Source organism: Muntiacus reevesi, chromosome 6 (assembly GCF_963930625.1).
Source record: "Muntiacus reevesi chromosome 6, mMunRee1.1, whole genome shotgun sequence".
NCBI lineage: Eukaryota > Metazoa > Chordata > Mammalia > Artiodactyla > Cervidae > Muntiacus > Muntiacus reevesi.
In genome coordinates this window covers 74924442-74946374 of record NC_089254.1, presented here as the reverse complement: position 1 = coordinate 74946374, position 21933 = coordinate 74924442, and the positions used below count along the sequence as shown (strand labels likewise).

The window sequence follows — 21933 nt, the reverse complement described above, 5'->3', positions numbered from 1 at the left end:
TTTATAATTGCTTCTAAATGTAGAATCTTAAAAACAACCTAACCCATTACCTACCTTTTTTTAAACCAAGTTCAGAGTACAGTGAAGTCTAGAAAGGCAAAGAAACTTATCTAAGGCCACTAAACTGGTCAGTGTGTGACTCTGCTACGAATTAATTACACACAAATACAAATTCTCTTGTTGTAAAGGGTTGCTTGGCACGTTTAATGACAGTTTGGCCTTTAGACTTCTTAGCTCTTAAATGTATGCATTCTACCATCCCCAACTTCACTCACCTCACCTCTGCCCTCAGCACATAGTCTCTCTCTGTCTCTGTCTGTCTGTCTCTGTCTCCATCTGTCAGTCTTTGTTTTACTCTTGCAAGGGGAAAATTACCCTCCCCCAACACACACATATTTACTGCAAGTTGAATATCTCTGAAAGTAGATATAACTCATCATCACAAACACCAGACTCCTTTAATCCAAACAGAGGTGAAAGTCAGATTTCCATCTAGGGCTGATCATCTTGACTCAAGATAAAACTCATGCACTCATCCAAAACATGCATTTGTCTTTTGCTTGAGAGAGAATATATGAAATTGATTATATTAAACTTTGGGCTGGAAACAGCACTGGAAGGAGGCAGAACATTTGGAACTTGAAACCCTGAGCTCTGGGTCAGCACTCCCACCCTGCACGTCTGCGGTTATTTACTACTTCTGCTTTAAGCTGTAGCCTTCCACATGGAGATACTCAAGGATGAGACTTTTCAGGGTGGAGACAGCCAGCAAGACAGCCCCTTGGCATGGTACCAAGGCACATTACCAGCTACAGACACACAGCTTGGACCTTACATCTGAACTTCCTAAAGGGCTGGATAAAGAGCACGAGGCTCTGGATGGGAGCTCCTGCCAGGGAGTTGGGGGTCACCCAAAAAAGCCATTCTGACTGAGCAACCACAGCTTCTCCAAAAAACAAGCAACAACTATGCAGAATTCAGATCCTGATGGAATTCTTTGGTAAAGTTAGACTGTAAGTCATACGTACAAATGGTGGAAAGAAAGTGCACACATGTAGACAGGTAAGAGGGATATCCTGGTGGCTTAGCAGTAAAGAATTTGCTTGCAGTGCAAGAGGCACTGGAGATGTGGGTTCAGTCCCTGGGTGGGGAAGATCCCCTGTAGGAGGAAATGGCAACCCACTCCAGTATTCTTGCCTGGAGAATGCCATGAACAGAGGAGTCTGGCGGGCTATGGTCCATGGGGTCGCAAGGAGTTGAATACGACTAAAGCAACTGAGCACGTACATACTCGCCTGCCTCCAGTACAGTGGCTGGTGAGGCAGGTTGAGGACCTCAAAGGGCTTCTGGGAAAGGGGAGGCACATTCTTTGGAACTCATGGTTTAGAGAGGATGCAGGGAAGGGAAAGCAAAATAGCTCATTTCCTAGCTTGCTCTTGTCTTTGTGTTCATTTGAATGATCATGCCTTTGGGACCAGTAACTGAAGGTTCATCAGTGACTCAGATTAGGCCCATCCTCCAGAGCTTCCAGAGCTAGGCTCCTCTGTCCATGGAATTTTCCAGGCAAGAATACTGGAGTGGGTTGCCATTTCCTACTCCAGGGAATCTTCTTGACCCAGGGATTGAAACCACGTATCTTGCGTCTCCTGCCTTGGCAGGTGAATTCTTTACCACCGCACCATCGGGGAAGCCAACATCCAGCTATGGCCCCATAAATGAGCTACTGTGAGAGGATAATGTCCATTTTCCCTGAACAGAATCTCATCTGAATCATCATTTAAATATAAAATTTGCTCAACCTCTCAGTCTATTTTCTTTGTCCAAGCCCACATGACTTCATACTGTGAATATTTAGTCTATGCATTTGTCCAAAACAGTTACACCACTTTTGGGGGAAAAATGGTGATAGTAGATATATGGACCTATTTTCTGAGGATGCCCATGTGCCCACAGAGGGCAGAGCTATCAGGCGCTCTGTTGAGAAGCACCCAGACAGCCATGGAGTCCACAGCCCATGGAGGGTAAGCAGAGCCAATGCACAGAGGGGAGGGGCTGGGGGCCAGAATGACAAGTACTTCCAAGGGGCTAGTAGGGTTAGCAGTAAGACACCCTAGGGAGGCAGAACTGTACAAGAGAGCTTAAAATCTGCTGTAGGTTTGGCCAGTTCTCATAAAATTAAACATAGAATTATAAATTAAACATAGAATTACCATTTGACCGAGCAATCTCACCCCCAGAATTAAACCCTAAAGACCTGAAAATAAATGTTGAAACAAGGAACGAGCGCTCATAAAAGCACAATAGTCAACAGGTGGAAGACATCCAAACTGTTTCCACAGATAAAAGGATAAACAAAATGTAGCATAATCAGACAATGGAACTTGATTTGGTGATAAAAAGGAAGGGATCACTGACACATGCTACAGAATGGATGAACACTGCTAAGTGGAAAAATCAAGATACAAAAGATCATATGTGATTTCTTTCATACAAAATGTTCAGAATAGGCAAATAATCCATAGAGACAGAAAGCAGATTAGTGGTTTTCAGGGGCTGTGAAGGAAGAAGAGCTGTGATTGCTTAATGGGTATAGTTTCCTTTTGGAATGAGGAAAACATTCTGGACCGAGGTTGTGTAATGGCTGCATAAAAGTGTGAGTGAGCTAAATGACACTTTGAACACTTTAAAATGGTCAAAATGAGTATGCCCTCTCTCACCACTTCTATTCAATATAGTACTGGAAGTCCTAGCCAAAGAAATTAGGCAAGAAATATACGGTGATGAAACTGGAAGAAATGAAGGAAATTGTGTCTATTTACAGATGAAATGATTTTATGTATAGAAAACCCTAAGATTCCACCCATAAAACTGTTAGGACTAATAAAAAAGTTTAGCAAAGTTTCAGGAAACAAAATTAACATACAAAATCAGTGTTTTGCACATTAACAATTAGCCATCTGAAAGAGAAACTTAAAAAGCAATTTCATTTACAATAGCGTCAAAAACAATAAAATGCCTAGGAATAAATTTAAAGGCAGTTACAGGAGGAACTTAAAGATCTGTATACTGAAATCTATAAGATATTAATATTGATGGAAAAATTAAAGAAGATAAATAAATGGAAAAACAGTCTATGTTCTTGGATTGGAAGAATTAGTACTGAGAAACACACATAGTACCCAAAGTGACCTACAGATTCAATGCAATCCCTATCAAAATTCCGATGGCATTTTCCACAGAAATAGGAAAAGAACTTGAAATGTATTAAAGACACCAAACTATAAAGCTCCTTGAAGTAAACACAGAGAAAAAGCTTCTTAACATTGGCCTTGGCAACCATGTTTTGGATATGACCCCAAAAGCACAGATAGCAAAAGCAAAAATAAGCAGGTGTGAGCACATCAAGCTAAAAGGCTCTGTATAGCAAAGGAAACAGAATGAAAAAGCATCTTCTGAGTGGGGGAAATTATCTGCAAACAATGTATCTGATAAGGGATTAATATCCAAAATATCTAAGGAAGTCATCCAAGTTGATAGCAAAAAAATCCCCAAATAGTCCAGATTAAAAAGATCTAAATAGACAGTTTTCCAAAGAAGATATACAAATGGCCAACAGGTACATTAAGAAGTGTTCAGCATCACTAATCATTGGGAAACACAAATCAAAATCACAATGAGATATCACCTCACACCTGTTAGAATGGCTATTATCAAAAAGACAAGAGACAACTAAATGTTGATGAGGATGTGGAGAAAAGAGAACCCTGGTGCTGAACAGGGAGAACAAGGAACTGTTGGTGAAATGTAAACCGGTACTGCCATCATGGACAATAGTAAGGCGTCGCCTCAAAAAAAAAAAAAGAAAAAGGAATATTATTCAGCCATTAAAACAGAAAATTCAAATTCTGCCATTGTGACAAGATGGGTGAACCTGGAGGGCATTACGCTACGTGAAATAAGTCAACAGAGAAAGGCAAAGACTCTGTGGTGTCACTTATACGTGTAATCTACAAAAACAAAAAGTAAAGTGAAACTCATAGAGACAGTATTAATCTTGTTGCCACGGTCTGTGGTCTCATCACAGCACTATAAAAGCTAATTGAGGTGACAGATGTGTTAATTAACTTGACTCTGTTAATCATTTTATATCATATGTATATCAAATTATCACATCATACGTTTTAAACATTCCTGGAGGAGGGCACCGCAAGCCACTGCAATATTCTTGCCTGGAGAATTCTATGGACAGAGGAGCCTGGTGGGCTGTGGTCATCGGGTCACAAAGAGCTGGACACGACTGAAGACTTAGCACGCACATACGCACACATGCTTTAAACATACACAATTTTATTCTTCCATCATCCCTCAGGAAAACTAGAAAAAATAAAGTGGTCAAATGATAAATTTTACGTTATGTGTATTTTAGCACTTTTTTTTTTTTTTTAAGAAAACCCTGCTGCCACTCAGCGGATGAACTGCCCGGGCTCCCAACCAGAATGGTCCTTGCAGCCTCCTCACCCCTCTGGCTAGGCTGAACTGCGCATGCCCGTGCTCTCCTGCCTCTGAGCAGAAAGGCTAGTCCTAATGAGCTCAAGTGTCAGCGCACTATAAATTACGGCAAGGGGAAAAAAAGAAACAACTTGATGCATGGCTGAGGATCTAAAAGAGGAATGTCCACCATTGTTTGTGATTATGGATCACATCACAATCTAATAGCAATTTTTATTTAATCAATAATTTCCATGCTGAACAGACAGCCCTGTTACAGAGAATCGACAGGCAGGTACTGATAGCAAAAAGCCTCGTTATTAATCTTTCCTCTGCCGGCTTATCAGCCAAACTACTGTAAAAGCCACCACCAAGATGGATTTTAGAAAGCCACTTTTCTCCTTTTGCACCCCCTCCCCCTCTCCCTCTCCCATAACAGATCGTGTAATGGAGACTCTACATTTATTTGAGTCACCTGGGGCTTGAGCGGCATAAAAAGGCAGTTCATATTAAACAATTTCACAAATCGGGAGGACCTAGACCATCGCTCAGGGTTAGCCATTATAGGCTAATAAATCATACTTTCTCTTTGAGTTGTCAGTCGCCGAGAAGCTTTGTACAAACGTTGGCATCTGTAATTCTGTAAAGGCTTTTCATCTTGAAATAAGATGCTCTGGACTGATAACTAGAATAATCCCCTCTTGATCAAGAAAAAAAAAAAAATCTGCATTTTAACAATTAAAGCTCCTGCCAGAAGCCAAATGACTCAGTACTGAGACTACAGCAAAGTTATCTTCACTGAACACCAGGAGAATACAGCCAGAACAGTGTTTTCTTTGCAGTTTGTTTGACTGCTTTATCTGGCAGTGGGAACTGTACCATCTCTGGCCTACTTGTCCAGGAGAGGGAGGTGCAAACACTTTCACTACCTCTGGGGAAGGATTCTGGGGGAAGACCTGCTCTTCCCGAGCCAAGATTCTCCTGCTCGTCCTGGAGAGAAAGCTTGACTTCTTGGGACGAACCACCCACACATGCTCATACATGAAGCTAACACCCAATAAACCACGCAGGTGAGATGGGGCTGGACCAGGTATGTCAAGAGACCTTCCCACCCCCGAATCCTGCAAAGCGGACAGAAGAGGGCAGGTACAGTTTTCTTTTCCTGACTTGAAAGACACTTTCAGAACTTGAGATCATGTATACGTTACTAGAAAATAAGGCAGAGCAGAGAAACAAAACAAAGAAAACTGGTAGTAGTCACAATAAAACTATCACTTTCCAGGCAAACACTGGAGTGGGTTGCCATTTTCTTCTCCAAAACTATCACTACGTTGGTGTTAAACTTTGACTAGCACCAAAGCAAGCATCTTCCAACAGTGATCAGAGATCACTCTCCCAACACACTGATCAATCTACTTTAAATAGAGACGACAGGATTTTGGGCGCTGTAAGTAATGAGCCTGGGTCACTCACAAAAGAGACAGGGGTTCCATGAGCCACTTCCCAGGTGCCTAGTTGGCAACTGGAAACTTCAAACTTCTCTCTGAACAACTTCTACAATGTCCATGTTAGCTGCAAAAACCCTGAAATATCTCCGAACTCTCCTCCCAAGTTTTAAAAAATAATTCCCAATTCAAAGTCTTGGTTCCAGCTCTGCCCCTACCCTACTCCTGTCTTCTTCAACACAGCTTTGCAAAATTCAGCCCTCATCTTTTCAAAGCCCATGCTGGCTCAAGCTGGCTCAAGCTTTCTTATCAGAAACATCAATTCTCCTTACTCCATCTAGAATTGAAGTCAGACGGCTCATCTAGCAGTCAGGTCACCCATGAAATGTTGCTTCTCTGCTCCATAACCTTACTTCCCACTACCTTCTGCCTTCCAGACACACTCTGGTTCTATCGTAACTGTATTACTTACCATTCCTCAGTCCAAAAGCACAAAATGAATCATTTTGTAATTATACGTCAAGAAATGTCCATCCTTATATAAGCCACTCCTAGGTAAAATTCTCCCATACTTTCTGCACCCATTAATTCTTCCTGCTGTCTTTTCCACATGGAAGCTCCAGCTCCTCCCTAAAATGGTCTTTCCCTATTTAAATCCTCTTGCTTTTTCAAGATAATATTTCAAGCACCATTCCATCGACGACCTGACTGCTAGATAAGCTGTCTGACTTCTATTCTAGACCTTTCTCTCAGTCCTTCTTCTGTCCCTTCACTTTGCTTGCTTTCCCACTGCTCCATCTTCCCAATAGATGGCCCTGTCTCTTCCTGAACGGCCTGCCCTGTATGTTCCCCTAACTTAAAGGGATAGATTTAGAAAGATGAGTGTCTCAGGTTCCCAAAGCCAAGTCCATAAGTCTAACTTGCATGAAGCTTTTTTCTTCTCAATACTGTGCCTGAAATTTGTGTAGTGGCCACTACATGGCAAGGATGCGTTGTAGCTGGTAACAGCCTGCAGAGGTGAGGAGGCACAACCAAATTACCAACATATTTATATATTCTTTTCTTATTCCAATGAAAAATCTCAATCTCTCCATTCTTCAGTTAATTAGGCTTTTTCATTACTACTTCTGGGTTTTATTCTTCCTTATATTTGAATAATGCTTTAGAGTTTACAAAGTACTCCCATCATATGATCTCATTCTATCCTTACAAATAAAAATTAAAAGATTCTGAGGAAAATAAGATAGAAATTATTATCTCCACTTTACTGATGATAAACTGAGGACCGAAGTTGTAGAGTGACTTAAAATCAGAAACAGTTTTTTGGTAGTGGGTACATCCTCAGTCTGTAAGTCCTATCTGACTCTTTGCAACCCTCTGGACTGTAGCCTGCCAGGTTCCTCTGTCCATGGGATTTCTCAGGCAAGAACACTGGAGTGGGTTGTCATTTCCTTCTCCAGGGGAACTTCTGGGGATAAAAAAAGTAAATATCCAACATACCATCCAATACTCTCTCCATACCCCAGTCACTGATGAACGCTAGTTTTACTGGTAACTGGCGGGGGTCAGGAGGTGAGGGTGGCTGACGTTTAAGGCCTTGGCCTAAACATAGTCTTTTAAGGATATGCCACTTACAGTTCTCTTCTCTTGCCAACATTAATCGTTCTAGAAATGAAAAAAGAAAATCTATCTGTGGCAGTATTTAGCTAATCTCAGAAAAACGTAAACGTCTCTGAATCTTCAAAAACTCCTTACACTAGAAAATTGCTTTCTGTTCCTGGAGCTCTGTTTTATGTCAAAGTGGGAGCCTGATCTCCAACCCTGCTTGCCATGATCTCAGAAGCTGAAGTCTGAATGACTTCCTTCGGTCTGCAAGAAAAAAAAATAGTGATGGAATTTCTCCACTAAGACAAAGGACTTGGCTGGTTTGGGGACTTCCTGAGAACTACTGAGTGTGTCTAATCTTAGCAAATGTGGTTTTAAAATAAAATTCTGCCAATTTATGCACAACACACAACATATACAACATACGTGCACACACATGAATGCATATACATGCACACACAATATGTATGTAATATATAATGTCCATAAATATTATATATATGTAATACAAATATAATAGTGTTTTGCTGGAGACTATTTAATGAGGTTATCTTTTATTTTTAATCCGAACATCCTAAAGCAGGGGTCCCCAACCTGTTAGGAGCCAGGATGCACAGCAGGAGGTGAATGGTGGGCAAGCAAGAGAAGCTTTGCTTGCTGCTTCCCATGGCTCGCATTACCACCTGAGCCGTCCCCTGCTCCCCAGTCTGTGTCTTCCACGAAACTTGTCCTTGGTACCAAAAAGGCTGGGAACCGCTGTCCTAAAATCCATTTAAAAAGGAGAAAATTTATCTTTAATCGCAAATATACTTTTTTGTTTTGCTGTTTTCCTTTCTTCCCACACTGCAAGAGGAAAGATTAGGGCAGTAGAGGGGTGATTCTCCCACTCCCGGGGAACATTTGACAATGTCTGGAGACATTTTTGGTTGTCTCCATGGGGGATGGGCACTCCTCGCATCTACTGAGCAGAGGTCAGCAATGCTGTGAACATTCCTCCAAGGAACAAGAGAGCCCTCACCACAAAGAGCCCTCTGCCCCCAGAGAGTTGAGATATGCTCAAGTTGAGAAGCCTCGGTTTAGGGCAACCATAAAGGAGAAGTTTCAGAAGGATGTCAGCCCAGATGAACACATAACAGGATGAGGCTATGAATCTCAACACAGAGCAAGCAAGTCCAATGAGGGGTCTGGAGTATGAGGAAGGGACCCACTTCTCCAGCCCTTCTCTCCTAGGTTTCATGAACTGGAGCCCCAGTCAGTATCTTTATGCAATTATTCATTTCATGATGATATGCCAATGTAAACACTGCCCAAATACCAGCCTAACCCATGTTTTTATGGGCAATGTGTACCCACTTAGCAGCCAGTAAATAAATATCTTCACACTTCACTTTGGTGGTATGGAGAATCACTAACATTTTATTGAGTCTAATTTTAAGCTAATTCCCCCAACTGTTTTATGAAGTAAATACTATTATTATTCTTGTTTCACAGAGAAGGAGTGTAACATGGCTAGAGTGGAGAGCAGGCTTCGGAGCCAGGCCTGTCACCTTTGAACACATTGTACTATAGCAGAAAAGTGGTCAGTCAACAGATACAGTGCTGTTTCTTCTTACAAAATCACCACCATCATCCTCGTCACCATCCTCATCCTCACCATTACCATGATCACCAGCATCTTCACCACCATCATCACCATGATCACCATATCTCAAAAGCTGACCTCCACATACGGTCTGCTTTATGTTGACCTTAACTGTATTTTCAAAATTTCCCAGAAGCCTTCCTAGATATCCTTATACCCTTAATCCTCTACTGAGACCCTAGAATTACAACAACACGCTACGGCTTCATTATGTCTAACCTTACATTGTTTACTATGCTTTTATGTTCCCTTGTCTCCCCCTCCCAATGAGAAGGACCATTCCAGGAAGGTTCAGCCCAAGTCCTGCTGGCAATGTGCCCACCACAAAGCTGGGGCAGTGGGCAGCAAGAAGGCTATGCCCAGGCCCTCTACTTGAGCTGCTGTTTGTCAGCTCATGCTTTTTCTGACAAATAAGAGGATTCATGATTTCAGCAAAATCTGCAGGTAAACTTTAGCAAGGTAGGCAGTCCAGCCCAAAGTGACATCTTCTTTTCCTGTGTAAACTGAGTCCATACACAGAATCCCAGGGGACCAATTACTGGCAGAATCCAGAATCTCACCTAAAGTATCATTCAGAACTGGTCAAAAAGCTTTCGATAGGAAAATCCTTCCCAAATGGCAGAAACACTTATTTGGATAAAGGTTTTGATGAGCTATTTCAGGAGGTATAAAATGGCTGGACAAATTTAAGAAAGCGACTAAGAAATTACTTGATATCAGTTACATCTTATTCAAAATATGGATTTGCTATTCTTCATTCGTGGGCTAAGGCACATTAGTAAAGGGGAAACTTTAATAATTCAATAATTACTCAAGTAATTAATATACCACCCTTAGAAAAATTAACTACAATTATTCTGGAGGGGACTCAATCTCCAGAGATGGCAAAGACCCTGGGAAACAGATGGTGAGTACCTGCTTCCTGTGAAACCTCATCCAAGGCAGGCTATACATCCTGACCCCCTACCTCCCCAACTCAATGTGGGGGGGAGAGCAGCTCAGCACCCCAGGAAGGTTCGGGAGAGCACAGCTCAAGACCACAGGTGGCTGCCAGCCAGGAACTTGGTATCGGAAGTGAAACCTGTCTGCCATCCTTATTTTTAAGGACTATCCAATCTGAATCCTTCATTTGCTTTTACCAAAACAACCGAGGTTGGGGGAGGTGAACTATCTCAGGAAGTCCCATCCGTCAGATTCACACTGGAGGAAGAGAATGGGGTCTCTGGCTTCAGTCAAGTGCACATCTCAACTCAGGAACAATGAATATAAAATAAGCCTTAGAGCTAGTACGCGGAAGCCACCAAACCCAATGGCACCACCCCTCCCCCCTCCCCCATGCCACCCTGCAAAACACACGCACATAAAACAAAGAGACGTGTAACCTCTTTGAGACCCTCTGTCTGCTTCTCATTAGGGCTGCTGCATGTGATCTCTGTTTGGCCTTGGACATGGGGGACAGCACTTATTTTCACGGCTGTTTCACAGTATGATAAGTGAGAAAACAACGTTCTAAGGGGTCAAATGGTTTCAGGGAGGTCACCTCAAGGGTCAGGGCAGAGATGGGGCTGCCACTCAGAATTCCGCTGGCCCCAGGAGGCTCTCACTGGTGGACCACACAGCCCTCCATGCCCCCTACTCGGTATAATCTCCTGAGTGTCTTTATGGGAACAATTTCTGCAGGTGCAATTTAGGCAGTAACTCTAAAAAGAATGTGACCCTTGGGGCATGATTGTCGAAGGATGACTTTGAAGTTGGTAGCTCTTCGTCTACATTTTCCATGCAGTATTTCCAAATAATTAGAGTAACTAAATTAACTAGCAACTCCATGTAGAGAAAATAAGATCAAAATCTTTACTCGTTCATTCGAGGTTTTATGTGCACACAAAACTAATTTCTGCTGCTTATCAGAGACCCTGATCACATCCTAAATTCAATTTTCTCTTAGGTAAAGATATATAATGCAACTTTAGCAAAGGGATCAAAATTAGCTGGAAAATATTTAAAATGCAAATTTGGGAACATGGTATTAATATGAAAATAATGTCTTCACCACATCGTAACTCTTCCTGGCATTTCTACAGATGCATCAATTCTTTACAGATTAGATGTGCTTCCTTTATATCCATATCTCTATGATAGTAAGAAGAAAGTCTTGCATTTTCATGCTGCTGATGTATAGAATTTGTGTTCCAATGGCAGCAAGGGTGATTATAGCTGTTTTGCTCTGATAAAGAAAACGTCAGCAAGCTTTTAAAGATCAAAATTTGCAGCATATGAAAGCATTTAAAATCCAAGTAGGTGGCTAATCATTGTACAAAACGGTGCATTTTTGACACCATGCTTATAAGATACAAATGAAGGAGTGTAGTGACTTACATGCCACCCAGATGAAGCTAGGGGCTAATACAAACACCTCTCACATTCTCTGCTGTTCGATCTTACAGGCAGGAGACAGGAGCCCCCACGGTGTAACTGCCAAGGCTCTCCCTGCAGGGTTATTCTGCTGGGGATCAGCGTGCAGAATGAAAGTGTTAAAAAATAATTTGATCTTTTTAAGGCCTTTGGACAAATATTATATGTGTTATTCTTTAAATGGAAAAGAGCTGGTTGGAGGGGTGAAACAGAAGTTAAGGGAATGGTGGGGATAGAGCAAACAGGTGGGCTTTGGTTCTAATGATTGCACTGTCTCTATTCTTCTGGATTCCACCAGTGGTATTTTTAAGCATAACTAGATGCCTGGCAGTGGGGACACACACCAAGGTCCACGTTCTTCGTTCTTCACATATATTCCCTTTCCTTCTTTTTAAAAAGCCTCTCAAAACATCAGGGGTACACACAACGCCCTTCAGAAGCAAACAACCTGAGACTAACTTAGACGGCAGACAATGCATATAACAATCCAATCAATGGATATTTTTCCACTGTTCAAGGGCCAAAGCTGGAACTGTCTTCCAGGACAGAATTAATACAAGAGGCAAATGGGTTTTAGGAAGTTTTGGAAGCCTCTCTCATCTCTTCGAGAAGCCAGGCCAGCAGATAGAATTTGAGTTGTTTTACACAGTAAAAAAACTAAAACAAACCAAAGCAAAACAAAAACCACATGCTGTGAAGCAATATTCTACAACTTTCAGAAACATGTAAGATTAATGTATTTTGGAATATATAATGTACGACAGCAAAAAGAGAATTAATTCATCTAAGATTAAAGGGGAAGTGTAGACTTCTCAAATTATTTTGAGATGTTAGAATATGTGCCTTCACACGTCAAGGTAAGAGAAAATGCTGACATCTTGACAAATCATTAGTAAATTCTGTCTTAATCAAAAGTACTCTAAATTAATTTTTGTACTCTATGTCCTTCTTACTCTGTTCTTCCTATTTTAACTAAAGGAACAAGTACACCAAAAACCAGCTAACAAAAAAATACATCTATCTTCTTAGCTTCTGGGCATAGAAGTAAATTTATGACAAATTTAATACTAGCTGGAGAGTCATGAAGCCCAATTATAATTATCTTGCTGAGAAGAGAAATTAATTAAACATCCCAGTGATAAAGACCTCACAGCAAACCTGGAATCAACACACCACGGGAGAAGGACAGGGGCTTGAAATAAAGGAGAAGAGACGGCAAAGGTAATATTTAGCTCATCTTTTTGGACAGTAATGGACCGGAGTCATCTTTTCAAGAGAACATGGAGTGCAGGACATTGCAAACGGGACTACCTGGTGGGCAAAGTCGGCTGCATCCCTATTTCTCCTCTTCAACTCTGTGATTTGCTAATGCGAAACACATGTCTCCCTTCTGCACCAAGTTCAAATGACTCTGGAATTCCAACCGTGCAGCTCAGCGACTGAACCAGAACAAGGGGAGAACTTGTCAGGATTTAAGAGCTTTCAGCAAAGCCCTTCAATTGCAGCCAGCACCCTATTCCACGGGAGGATATCAATTATAGATAGTGACTTGCTTTCGCAGGCAGTCGGGACTGTCAGACACTAGATAGACAACCATGAAGAATCATGAATCTTTCTATTAACTGTAAGAGGGGGAAAAAGAATGGGTCATGGCTATAAATAAGGCAGGGCATCAGAATGGTTTAACACCTTGCCTCTTGGTTGTCGGTAGCATGAAAATTCAACTAATTCACAAAATGTCCTCTCTCCAAGGAGAGTCACAGGAACACATACAGTTCATACTTCCTTCTACCCCTATAAAACTGGTTCTGCCACTGGTTTTTGGTTCGGTTGCCACCCAAGTAATTAGGTGGACTTGAACTAGCTATTCATTCCATCGGCAAAAAAATAATACAACAGGCCACTGCTGAAGCTATCAGATTCACCAAGAGCAGGAAGGCACTTATTATGTCTGTCATGCGAAAGAAAATCAATTTGAACATACAAGTTTGGAATTTCCGGACGTCAGATAACAAGTAAAGAGGTATGGAATAAGTGGTATAAACCAGCATCCTTATTTATGTTTTTGTAAGTTAAAAATGTTAATTTCACTTAGCTAAATTTACTGAACTCATACTTAATCTCAGACTTAAACTAATATCACAAAGTGAATATACTGTGTAGTCTCCTAATCCTGACACAAATTTCTTCTTGCAGATTTGAAATTTAAAAATGTCACTGCATGTGTCATTCATTCCCTAACTTTTATAATAAAACAGACAACATGGTGGCCGTTTAGTTGATTGGTGAAGCAGCCTTGCCTTAAAGCTACTCAGAACTCTCTGTTAAAGCATCTTTCCTACCTAAAACCTTGTGTCACTGAGATTAGATAGAAGTATCTGTGATATCCACTGTCTTTTAAAAACTTTCCTGTGACATAGAAGGCACGGAGAATATGCAGGTATCACCACAACCCAAAAATGTTGCATTAAAACCGGTCTCTAATGAAGAACATGATTCCTTTTAAATGCAGACTTAGAATACACTCCTATTGCCTTTCCCATTTGATAACAACTGGACCAAAATCAGGGCAGACCTTGGAAAAATGACTTGTCCACAGAAAAGGCACCATGAGACTGAGTCCTCCCTCAGAAGGACGTTTTAAAAGGCAAGCAGAGCTGCCAGCATCTCGTTTATGACGACAGGTTTTGTACAAACAGTTCTTCCCAAGTACGCTGTTCACTCACTCTACCACTGAGGGTGTTCTTGGCCTCTTCCCCTCTTAGAGATTATTTCCCCACATTAAAAGAAAAATTCCAAACTTTTTTTTTCCTCTTTAGTGTTACAAGGTCTGTGGTTTCCATTAAAAGTCAGCAAGAATAAAAGGCCATTAAGTCAGGCTTGGCTTAAAAATAACACTTGCATCAAATTAAAGAGCAGGAATCAAATTAAGTTCATGGAAAAATCTGGAAATGTACCCTAATTAAAAACATTTGACTTTTTAGTTTCTTGCTGGCTTGGATAAATCTAGAATTCTCTCTATACTATTACAAGGAGACATAATTTAAAAAGAAATGGGGAGGAGGGGCCTGGATGTCATGTTAAACTCTCAAAATGTTCTGTATATGATGGGCCTTAAAACCTGACAAACCATGTATTTGACCCTATAATGTAACTGCTGATAGCTCAGTTGGTAAAGAATCCGCCTGCAATGCAGGAGACCCTGGTTTGATTCCTGGGTCGGGAAGATCCCCTGGAGAAGAGAAAGGCTACCCACTCCAGTATTCTGGCCTGGAGAATTCCATGGACTGTATCATCCATGGGGACGCAAAGAGTCGGACATGACTGAGCACTTTCAAAACTAATAACAATAATGTAACTGCAGCATGTGCATATATTAGCAGATGGGCCAGGGTACAGAAGACACTCTTCAAAAGCCCAAGCAATCGCCATATATACATCACTATGCATAAAGCAGATATAATGAGAACCTACTGTTTAGCACAGGGAACTCTACTCAGTGCTCTGTGCTGACCTAAATGGAAAGGACATCCAAAAAAGGGGGGGATATGTGTATTCATATAGCTGATTCAGCAGAAACTGACGCAATATTGTAAAGCAACTATACTCTCCCCCCCAAAAAAAAGCCCACGCACGCAGCATATGAAACACGGAGGGTGTGTCAGGAATTGTATAATATTAGTGTTTAAACGTGGAGGAGGCAATGGCATCCCACTCCAGTACTCTCGCCTGCAAAAATCCCTTGAACGGAGGAGCCTGGTAGGCTGCAGTCTACAGGGTCGCTAAGGGTCACACACGACTGAGCGACTTCACTTTCACTTTTCACTTCCATGCATTGGAGAAGGAAATGGCAACCCACTCCAGTGTTCTTGCCTGGAGAATCCCAGGGACGGGGGAGCCTGGTGGGCTGCCGTCTATGGGGTCGCACAGTTGGACACGACTGAAGCAATTTAGCAGCAGCAGCAGTGTTCAACGGGTTTCCCAAGTGGTGCAGTGGTAAAGAATCCGCCTGTCAAAGCAGGAGATGCAGGGGACATGGATTCAATCCCTGAGTCTGGAAGATCCCCTGGAGTAGGAAATGGCAACCCACTTTAGTATTCTTGCCTGGAAAATCCCACGGACAGAGGGGCCTGGTGGGCTGCAGCCCACAGAGTCACAGAGTCGGACATGACTGAGCTGGGCGACTGAACACAGTACCACACACACAGCACGGTGTTTAAATGGAGAATTATCAAGTGATAGGAATCGTCTAAAAAATACAAAGTGTAAAAGCGAAGAGAATCGAGTGGGTATGTGTATGGGGTGTCTGAGTGACAGGGGAAGGGGGAGGAGGGGATCCCAAAGAAAGCTACCCCATCAGATTTTCTGTCGTATTTAAAGCTTACAAAAGGGTTCCACATAGCAAACCATCCTTAATGCCTTAATGCAGCCCTGTGCTTTGACATCATTTCATCCCTGATTATCTAAATGCCCTTCAATCTCAGCTACTCCTGGTCCCATTTGCCAGGGAGACTCCACTGGTCTGAGAAAGTACCAAACAAAGATGAAGCACCAGCTGAGGAAACAGGGCTAATCAAGTATGCGTGCATACGTGTGTGTGTTGGGTGGGGGTGGTGGTAGGGTGTCCGGCATTTTCTGAAATAACAGGCAGGGGAGCGAGGCAGAGACTTCTGAATCTGGTGTGGGAAGAGAAGGTGAGGTTCTCAATCTCGCCAGGTTACAGTTTCCAAAACAGACATCACTAAACACATTTTAAAATACATATCACTTTTTCTAATAATTATGGGGCCTGCAAGAATTAGCTTCAAGCCAAGAACCCGTGCTGATGGCTTATCCTGAACCACGACCCACTTCTCATAGAGAATGCTAACTGCTGCCTAAAATAATGGGAGAGTCCTGAGGTGGTGAGGGTGGGGGACAGTAAGGCAGAAAGGAAAAAAGAACTTCCCCCACCTCTCTGATTTTTTTTGTGTGTGTGTATTGTTACTGGGACTTGGTTGAAATCAAACTTGGTTAAAAGGTTAATAATAATTCATGTCCAGCTTACTATGACTCAATAACCATCAAAGTCGCTAACTCAAAATAGTGTTTTCTGGCTTACAGGATCAGAGTCATTACACTGTATTGAAGACTTTATTGAATTTTACACTAAGCTTTAGCTGACTGAACAGGTCAAGCACTGTGGCTCAGTTTTCTTTATTCTCAGAAAGTCATAAAGCCCTCTCCAGTTTGCCAGGCCACAGCTCGGGGTCAGGGGAGCTGACCCCACCGGAAAGGTCGCCTCGTTGTAAAGCCCCGCTCCCCAGCCCCCTTCACTCACATGCACCAGCTGCTCCTGGGTGTCGAACTCTCGAGAACAGCCTTCCCAGTGACAGTTTGTCTCGTAGATGACTTCAGGCTCCTGTTTGCTTTCATCTTTGTCCCCTTCCTCCTTCACCAGGGTTGTCCCTTCTGGCTGTTCCTGAAAGGCAGGGAAGGGGGAAGCGAGGAGATAGAGGGGGACAAAAATCAGACACAATAGGAGGGCGGATAAGAAGAGAAAGGAGAAACTTGATGTAGGCTTGTCTTCCTCCAGGTGCAGTTTCTTGGGGGGAAGTAAAATGGAGCCCAGGTCTAACAACTGTGTTTGTGAACTGAAGAAACCAGAGATAGAATCATTTTTGTGCCTTTTTTTTTTTTTTAAGATTTACCCAATACACCGTCAGAGGTCATTAACTTGTGATTAAAGACAATCATCCAAACCAGAATATCGGTGCAATGTTGAAGCCAAACTTTGTTATCCTGAGTACCAAGGTGGAAAAAAAAAGAAGCAAAAAACTAAGATGTCATCTCTTAAGAAAAGCAATCAAACTAGGTCATGTAGTCTTTACCCAAAAGACTGGTCTTTCTCTTTCAGTTAGTCTTTTCAGCATATTAATTTGTTTATTCTCATAGTCTGGAATTCAGGGAAAGGGGTTACTGCTAATTCTAATTCTGTTCTCCCTGCCATTGGAGGTTGTGAGAGGCACTCTGGATTTTTACAGGGATGATGTCTCCTCGGTTCAACTTCTGGTCTCCAAGAATACACTCCCTGCCCAGGAGCCACAGCATCGAAAACTTGGCAGCAGAGTCTTTTCTAGGTTTCTAAGGCAGCTTTGCAGAAATGAAAAGACAAAGAATTTCCAGAATTCTGGGAGATGATTAGGTGTGTAAATTCAGGATCTGACCTGCAGTTAGATGGCAAAAGCTGTATACAAGTGCTTAGGTATAATTAGCAAAATGTAAGAGCAAACCCATGACACCCATTCATTCCATCCTTCAAGTGCTCCCTGAAAAGGAAACGTGGACTTAAGTTTGGGCTAAAACAGCCTGACAATTTCAGGGTCCACATTCTGTGCACATCCGGACTCTTGTCCAGCCCCTATCTCAGGTGTTGAATTAGTATTCATTGAGCTCCATATTGGACACAGGGAACCTGAAAGATAGGGTGATGGGCATAACCTAAATATTTTTGAAACTGAGGCTCAGGATCTCAATAACAGCACAGACTAAACTGAAACTTAAACTTGTACTTTCAGGACTCTGGGTAAAAGCCAGAATTGAAATAACTTTAGATCATGTTAGTTGCGGTGGGATCCCTCCTGGCTCTGTAAGGTCTCCTGGCCAGTGGGAAGTGGCAAAATAAGAACAAGAAAGAACATGATCACTGTGGAGAGTACCCTTGGGCTGCCCTGCCCAGACTGAGAGCCAGGCGTTCATAAATCAGGCCCAAGATCAGAGCCAAGGCCTGAAGTTTGTTCACATCCCTGATCAACAACAAATGCATCCAACCACTTACTCTATGAGCTCCAGTATCTACCCCACAGAGCTGCCTGCATTTTTGTGTGTTTGCTTCTGAGCTGGAGAAACAGTGTCAAACTCCAGACCTAGCCATCTGTCAAACACGTGTATACTGCCAAGGCCAAGAACACAGCAGACAAGCCGAAACTGTGAAAGATGCCAGGCTAGATGGGGCCTGAGTCAGGCACCTCCCTCACCTGCTGGCCCCGTGGCCCTGGGCTGGGGAGATCTTCATCTGGTTTGATCTTGGAGCGTTTGTTGTGCACCAGGTCCCCTGTACTGCTCACTGCAGACTCACTCGTGGGCTTGTTCTGCGGGTCACATTGGCAGGGATAGAGGCAAAATTTAGATTCTGATCGAGCAGGACCACAGCTAAAACACACAACTCAAGACTAGCAGGCTTCTTTGGCACTAGAGTGATGACAGATATGGCTCCTATTTCCAGGTAGGAGTTCAAAAAATGTGTTCACAGCTAGGATAATGAACTTATTTATAAACAGAAATCGCGTTAAAGATGTAGAAAACAGTCTTATGGTTACCATGAGGAAGGGAGTAGAGGGATAAATTGGGAGATTGGGATTGACATGTACACAATACTGTATATAAAATGGGCTTCTCAGGTTGCACTAGTGGTAAAGGACCTGACTACCAAATCAGGAGACATAAGAGACACAGGTTCGATCTTTGGGTAATGAAGATCCCCTGGAGGAGGGCACAGCAACCTACTCCAGTATGCTTGCCTGGAGAATCTCATGGACAGAGGAGCCTGGAGGGTTACAACCCATAGGGTTGCAAAGAGTTGGAACAAGTGAAACGACTTAGCATGCTCGCACACATATATAACATAGAACTATTAGGGCCTACTGTATAGCACTGGACACTCTACTCAGTACTCTGCAATGACCTATATGGGAAAAGAATCTAAAGAAAGTGGATATATGTAAATGGATTCACTTTGCTATACACCTGAAACATTGTAAATAACTGTACTGAAATAAAAATTGAAAAAAAACCTCAGGATGTTCATGAGGCATTCGTGAGGCCTCTCCTTGTTTTTAATCATGAGTACCAACTTCTGGTGGTTTTTCAAAGCTAGTGGAAAAGAGCTGGGATCCTGGGTTTAAACGCGCTCCAATAGTCCAGCACACAGGGACCGAATAACAGTAACCCATTCATGGGATGTATGTTTATTTTATTTATTAAAATTTTTAAAATTTATTTTATCTATTTTTAACTGAAGGATAATTGCTTTACAGAATTTTGTAGTTTTCTGTCAAACACCAGCAAGAATCAGTCATAGGTGCACCCATGTCCACTCCCTCTCGAAACTCGCTCCTATCTCCCTCCCCATCCCACCCTTCTAGATTGTCACAGAACCTCTGTTTGAGTTCCCTGAGTCATATAGCAAATTCTTATTGGCTATCTATTTTACATATGGTATTGTAAGTTTCTGTGTTACTCTATCCATGGGATGTATGTTTATTGAATGGACAACAGACCGCACAGGGTCAGAGGGAAGCCAGATCAAGCAGCTTTTCCACCAAGGATTAAATGACTAGTGGAAGAAGCTCTTGTTTCTTGAGGAGCACACACACGGCACAGTCAACAAACCTGAAGACAGAGAGCCCTCGGTGGGGTGGACAGGCTGCGGTATGGAAGCTGTGAGGATGCTACGGCCTGTGCGCATCCATAGCTGATGTGGCCCCCTGGCTTTCCTCTATGGTTCCCAAGACAAACCAGATCATCAAGATGTCTCTCTCACCTGTGAGGACTCGGAAGGGCCGGAGCTGACCTGGACGGGGTTCAGAACTGTAGGAATCCCGGGAATAGGCCTCTGGGTTGGGAAAGTTGGGGCGGGGTGGATGAGCGGAGGACTGTGTCCAAAGGCTGAGCCTAAGCTCTGTTGTCGGCTTAGGATCTGCTGATGCATGTGGAGGGACACAGGCGCCGAAGGGTAGGTGAAGCTCAGGGCAGGGCTGCAGGTGGGAAATAGAGGGAAAACCATCATTCGCATGGGACGCACAGACCAGCTCACTTCTATATCTAGTTTTTCCTCCCAGGTCGCATCAGGGCTGTGTGTTCAAATTAAAAAGTAAAAACGATGACTGACCAACATCTCAAAACTTCCTAGAGAAAAGGCGATGGCTTAGAAAGGACACACGTGGGTATGTGCACAGATAAGCAGACCTAGGATTCTGTACAACAGAAGCAAAAGGCATCGGCTCAATAACAGCTATTTATTGCAATAACAAACTTTATATAACAAAGAGAATGGGTGACTACATGCTTTATAGGACTTTGATCGGCTCCTCATCCTGTAAGTCCCCATGCAAGGAGCAATTCTTTTCATCTCAGCTCACCCTGCACACTTTCATATGTCTCCAGATCTTATTACAAGAGGAAAGAAAATCAATTGGTTAAATGTGTTTTGAACACCATGCTTGTCATATCACTCATTTGTTTGTAAAGATGGAAAGCTTGGTTCATCCAGAATGCCACCTAAAGAATTTCCATCAGTGCCGTCTGGTTACAGAAGCTGATGGATTAACCTCTCCCGGCTGAAATCGGTGATCAATGAGCTTCGATGGAGCAATATTCCAATGGGAAAGCATCACTCCCTCTTCCAGCTAAAGAGCATTCAATGTCTATTAACGTCCATTATACATGCTAATACCTGTCACCACTTCATTATGCCCGAGTATTTCCCAGGCTACCGGAAGTTCTGAGGAAGCCGCACTATGACCTTAAGATTTCTGGACGTGTAGGCAGTGCTAGATTGTTTTCTGCACCAGCATAGTTAGGAATCCAGTCCTCTTAAGAGAATGAAGTGCTCTTGAGGAATTTGCCAATGACTAAAAAAAGCACAAAACGCTGTAAATGCATTCGTGAAAATTTCTTCCTTAAAAAAAAAATACTCAGTGGGAAAATATATACATACATAGATCTTTTCTCTATCCTACTGTGTAAGATCCAGAAAGAATCAAGGCTTCTTGCAAAGTCAAAGGTAGAATTCATGAAAATTTTCCAATCTGGTGGGTTAATTACTATTGCCGTTAAGCGCATTAACTGAGAATATAATAATTACAATAACAAAATTCAAACCATTTCAACAACTTAAGTAATAATGCTGAAGATATACTCACTTCATTAATGTGACTCCACATTTTGCCCATTTGACTACAATCCATAAAAGGCAGTTTCAATGGGATTACATTACTATTATTTCTACAGAGAACCTTGCATTACAATAGCTTGCCCATTTAAGACTGAATATCATTAAGAATACCCTAGGAGAATTTCACAGGGCTTGGAGGAACCCTCCTTTCATTCTGTATTGTATTTCTTTAATAAAGGAGAGCAGAAATCTGGTGAAAACAGTCATTGTTCACAGTAAGTTAGGGAAAAATCAGTAATAATATTCCGCTTTTGCAGCGCTATAGTTTCTGCCAGTATTTCCGAAAGCAACCATGAATGATTACACCAAGACTTAGCGAAGGTAGCTGTGCGGATGATTGATAGGGC

General features: G+C 42.3%; 1 protein-coding gene across 3 annotated transcripts in view; it reads right to left on the bottom strand.

Annotated features, from left to right (window-relative positions):
- The window catches only part of GLI3 (GLI family zinc finger 3), a 306557-nt gene that overhangs the window by 56628 nt on the left and 227996 nt on the right, over nt 1-21933 (bottom strand). For all 3 annotated transcript variants that reach the window (XM_065938677.1, XM_065938678.1, XM_065938679.1), the window contains 3 exons: nt 20174-20387; nt 18609-18722; nt 16913-17053 (listed from right to left, as the gene is read on the bottom strand). In XM_065938677.1, coding sequence (XP_065794749.1) covers nt 16913-17053; nt 18609-18722; nt 20174-20387 — 469 coding nt within the window. The remainder of the gene's footprint in view (nt 1-16912; nt 17054-18608; nt 18723-20173; nt 20388-21933) is intronic.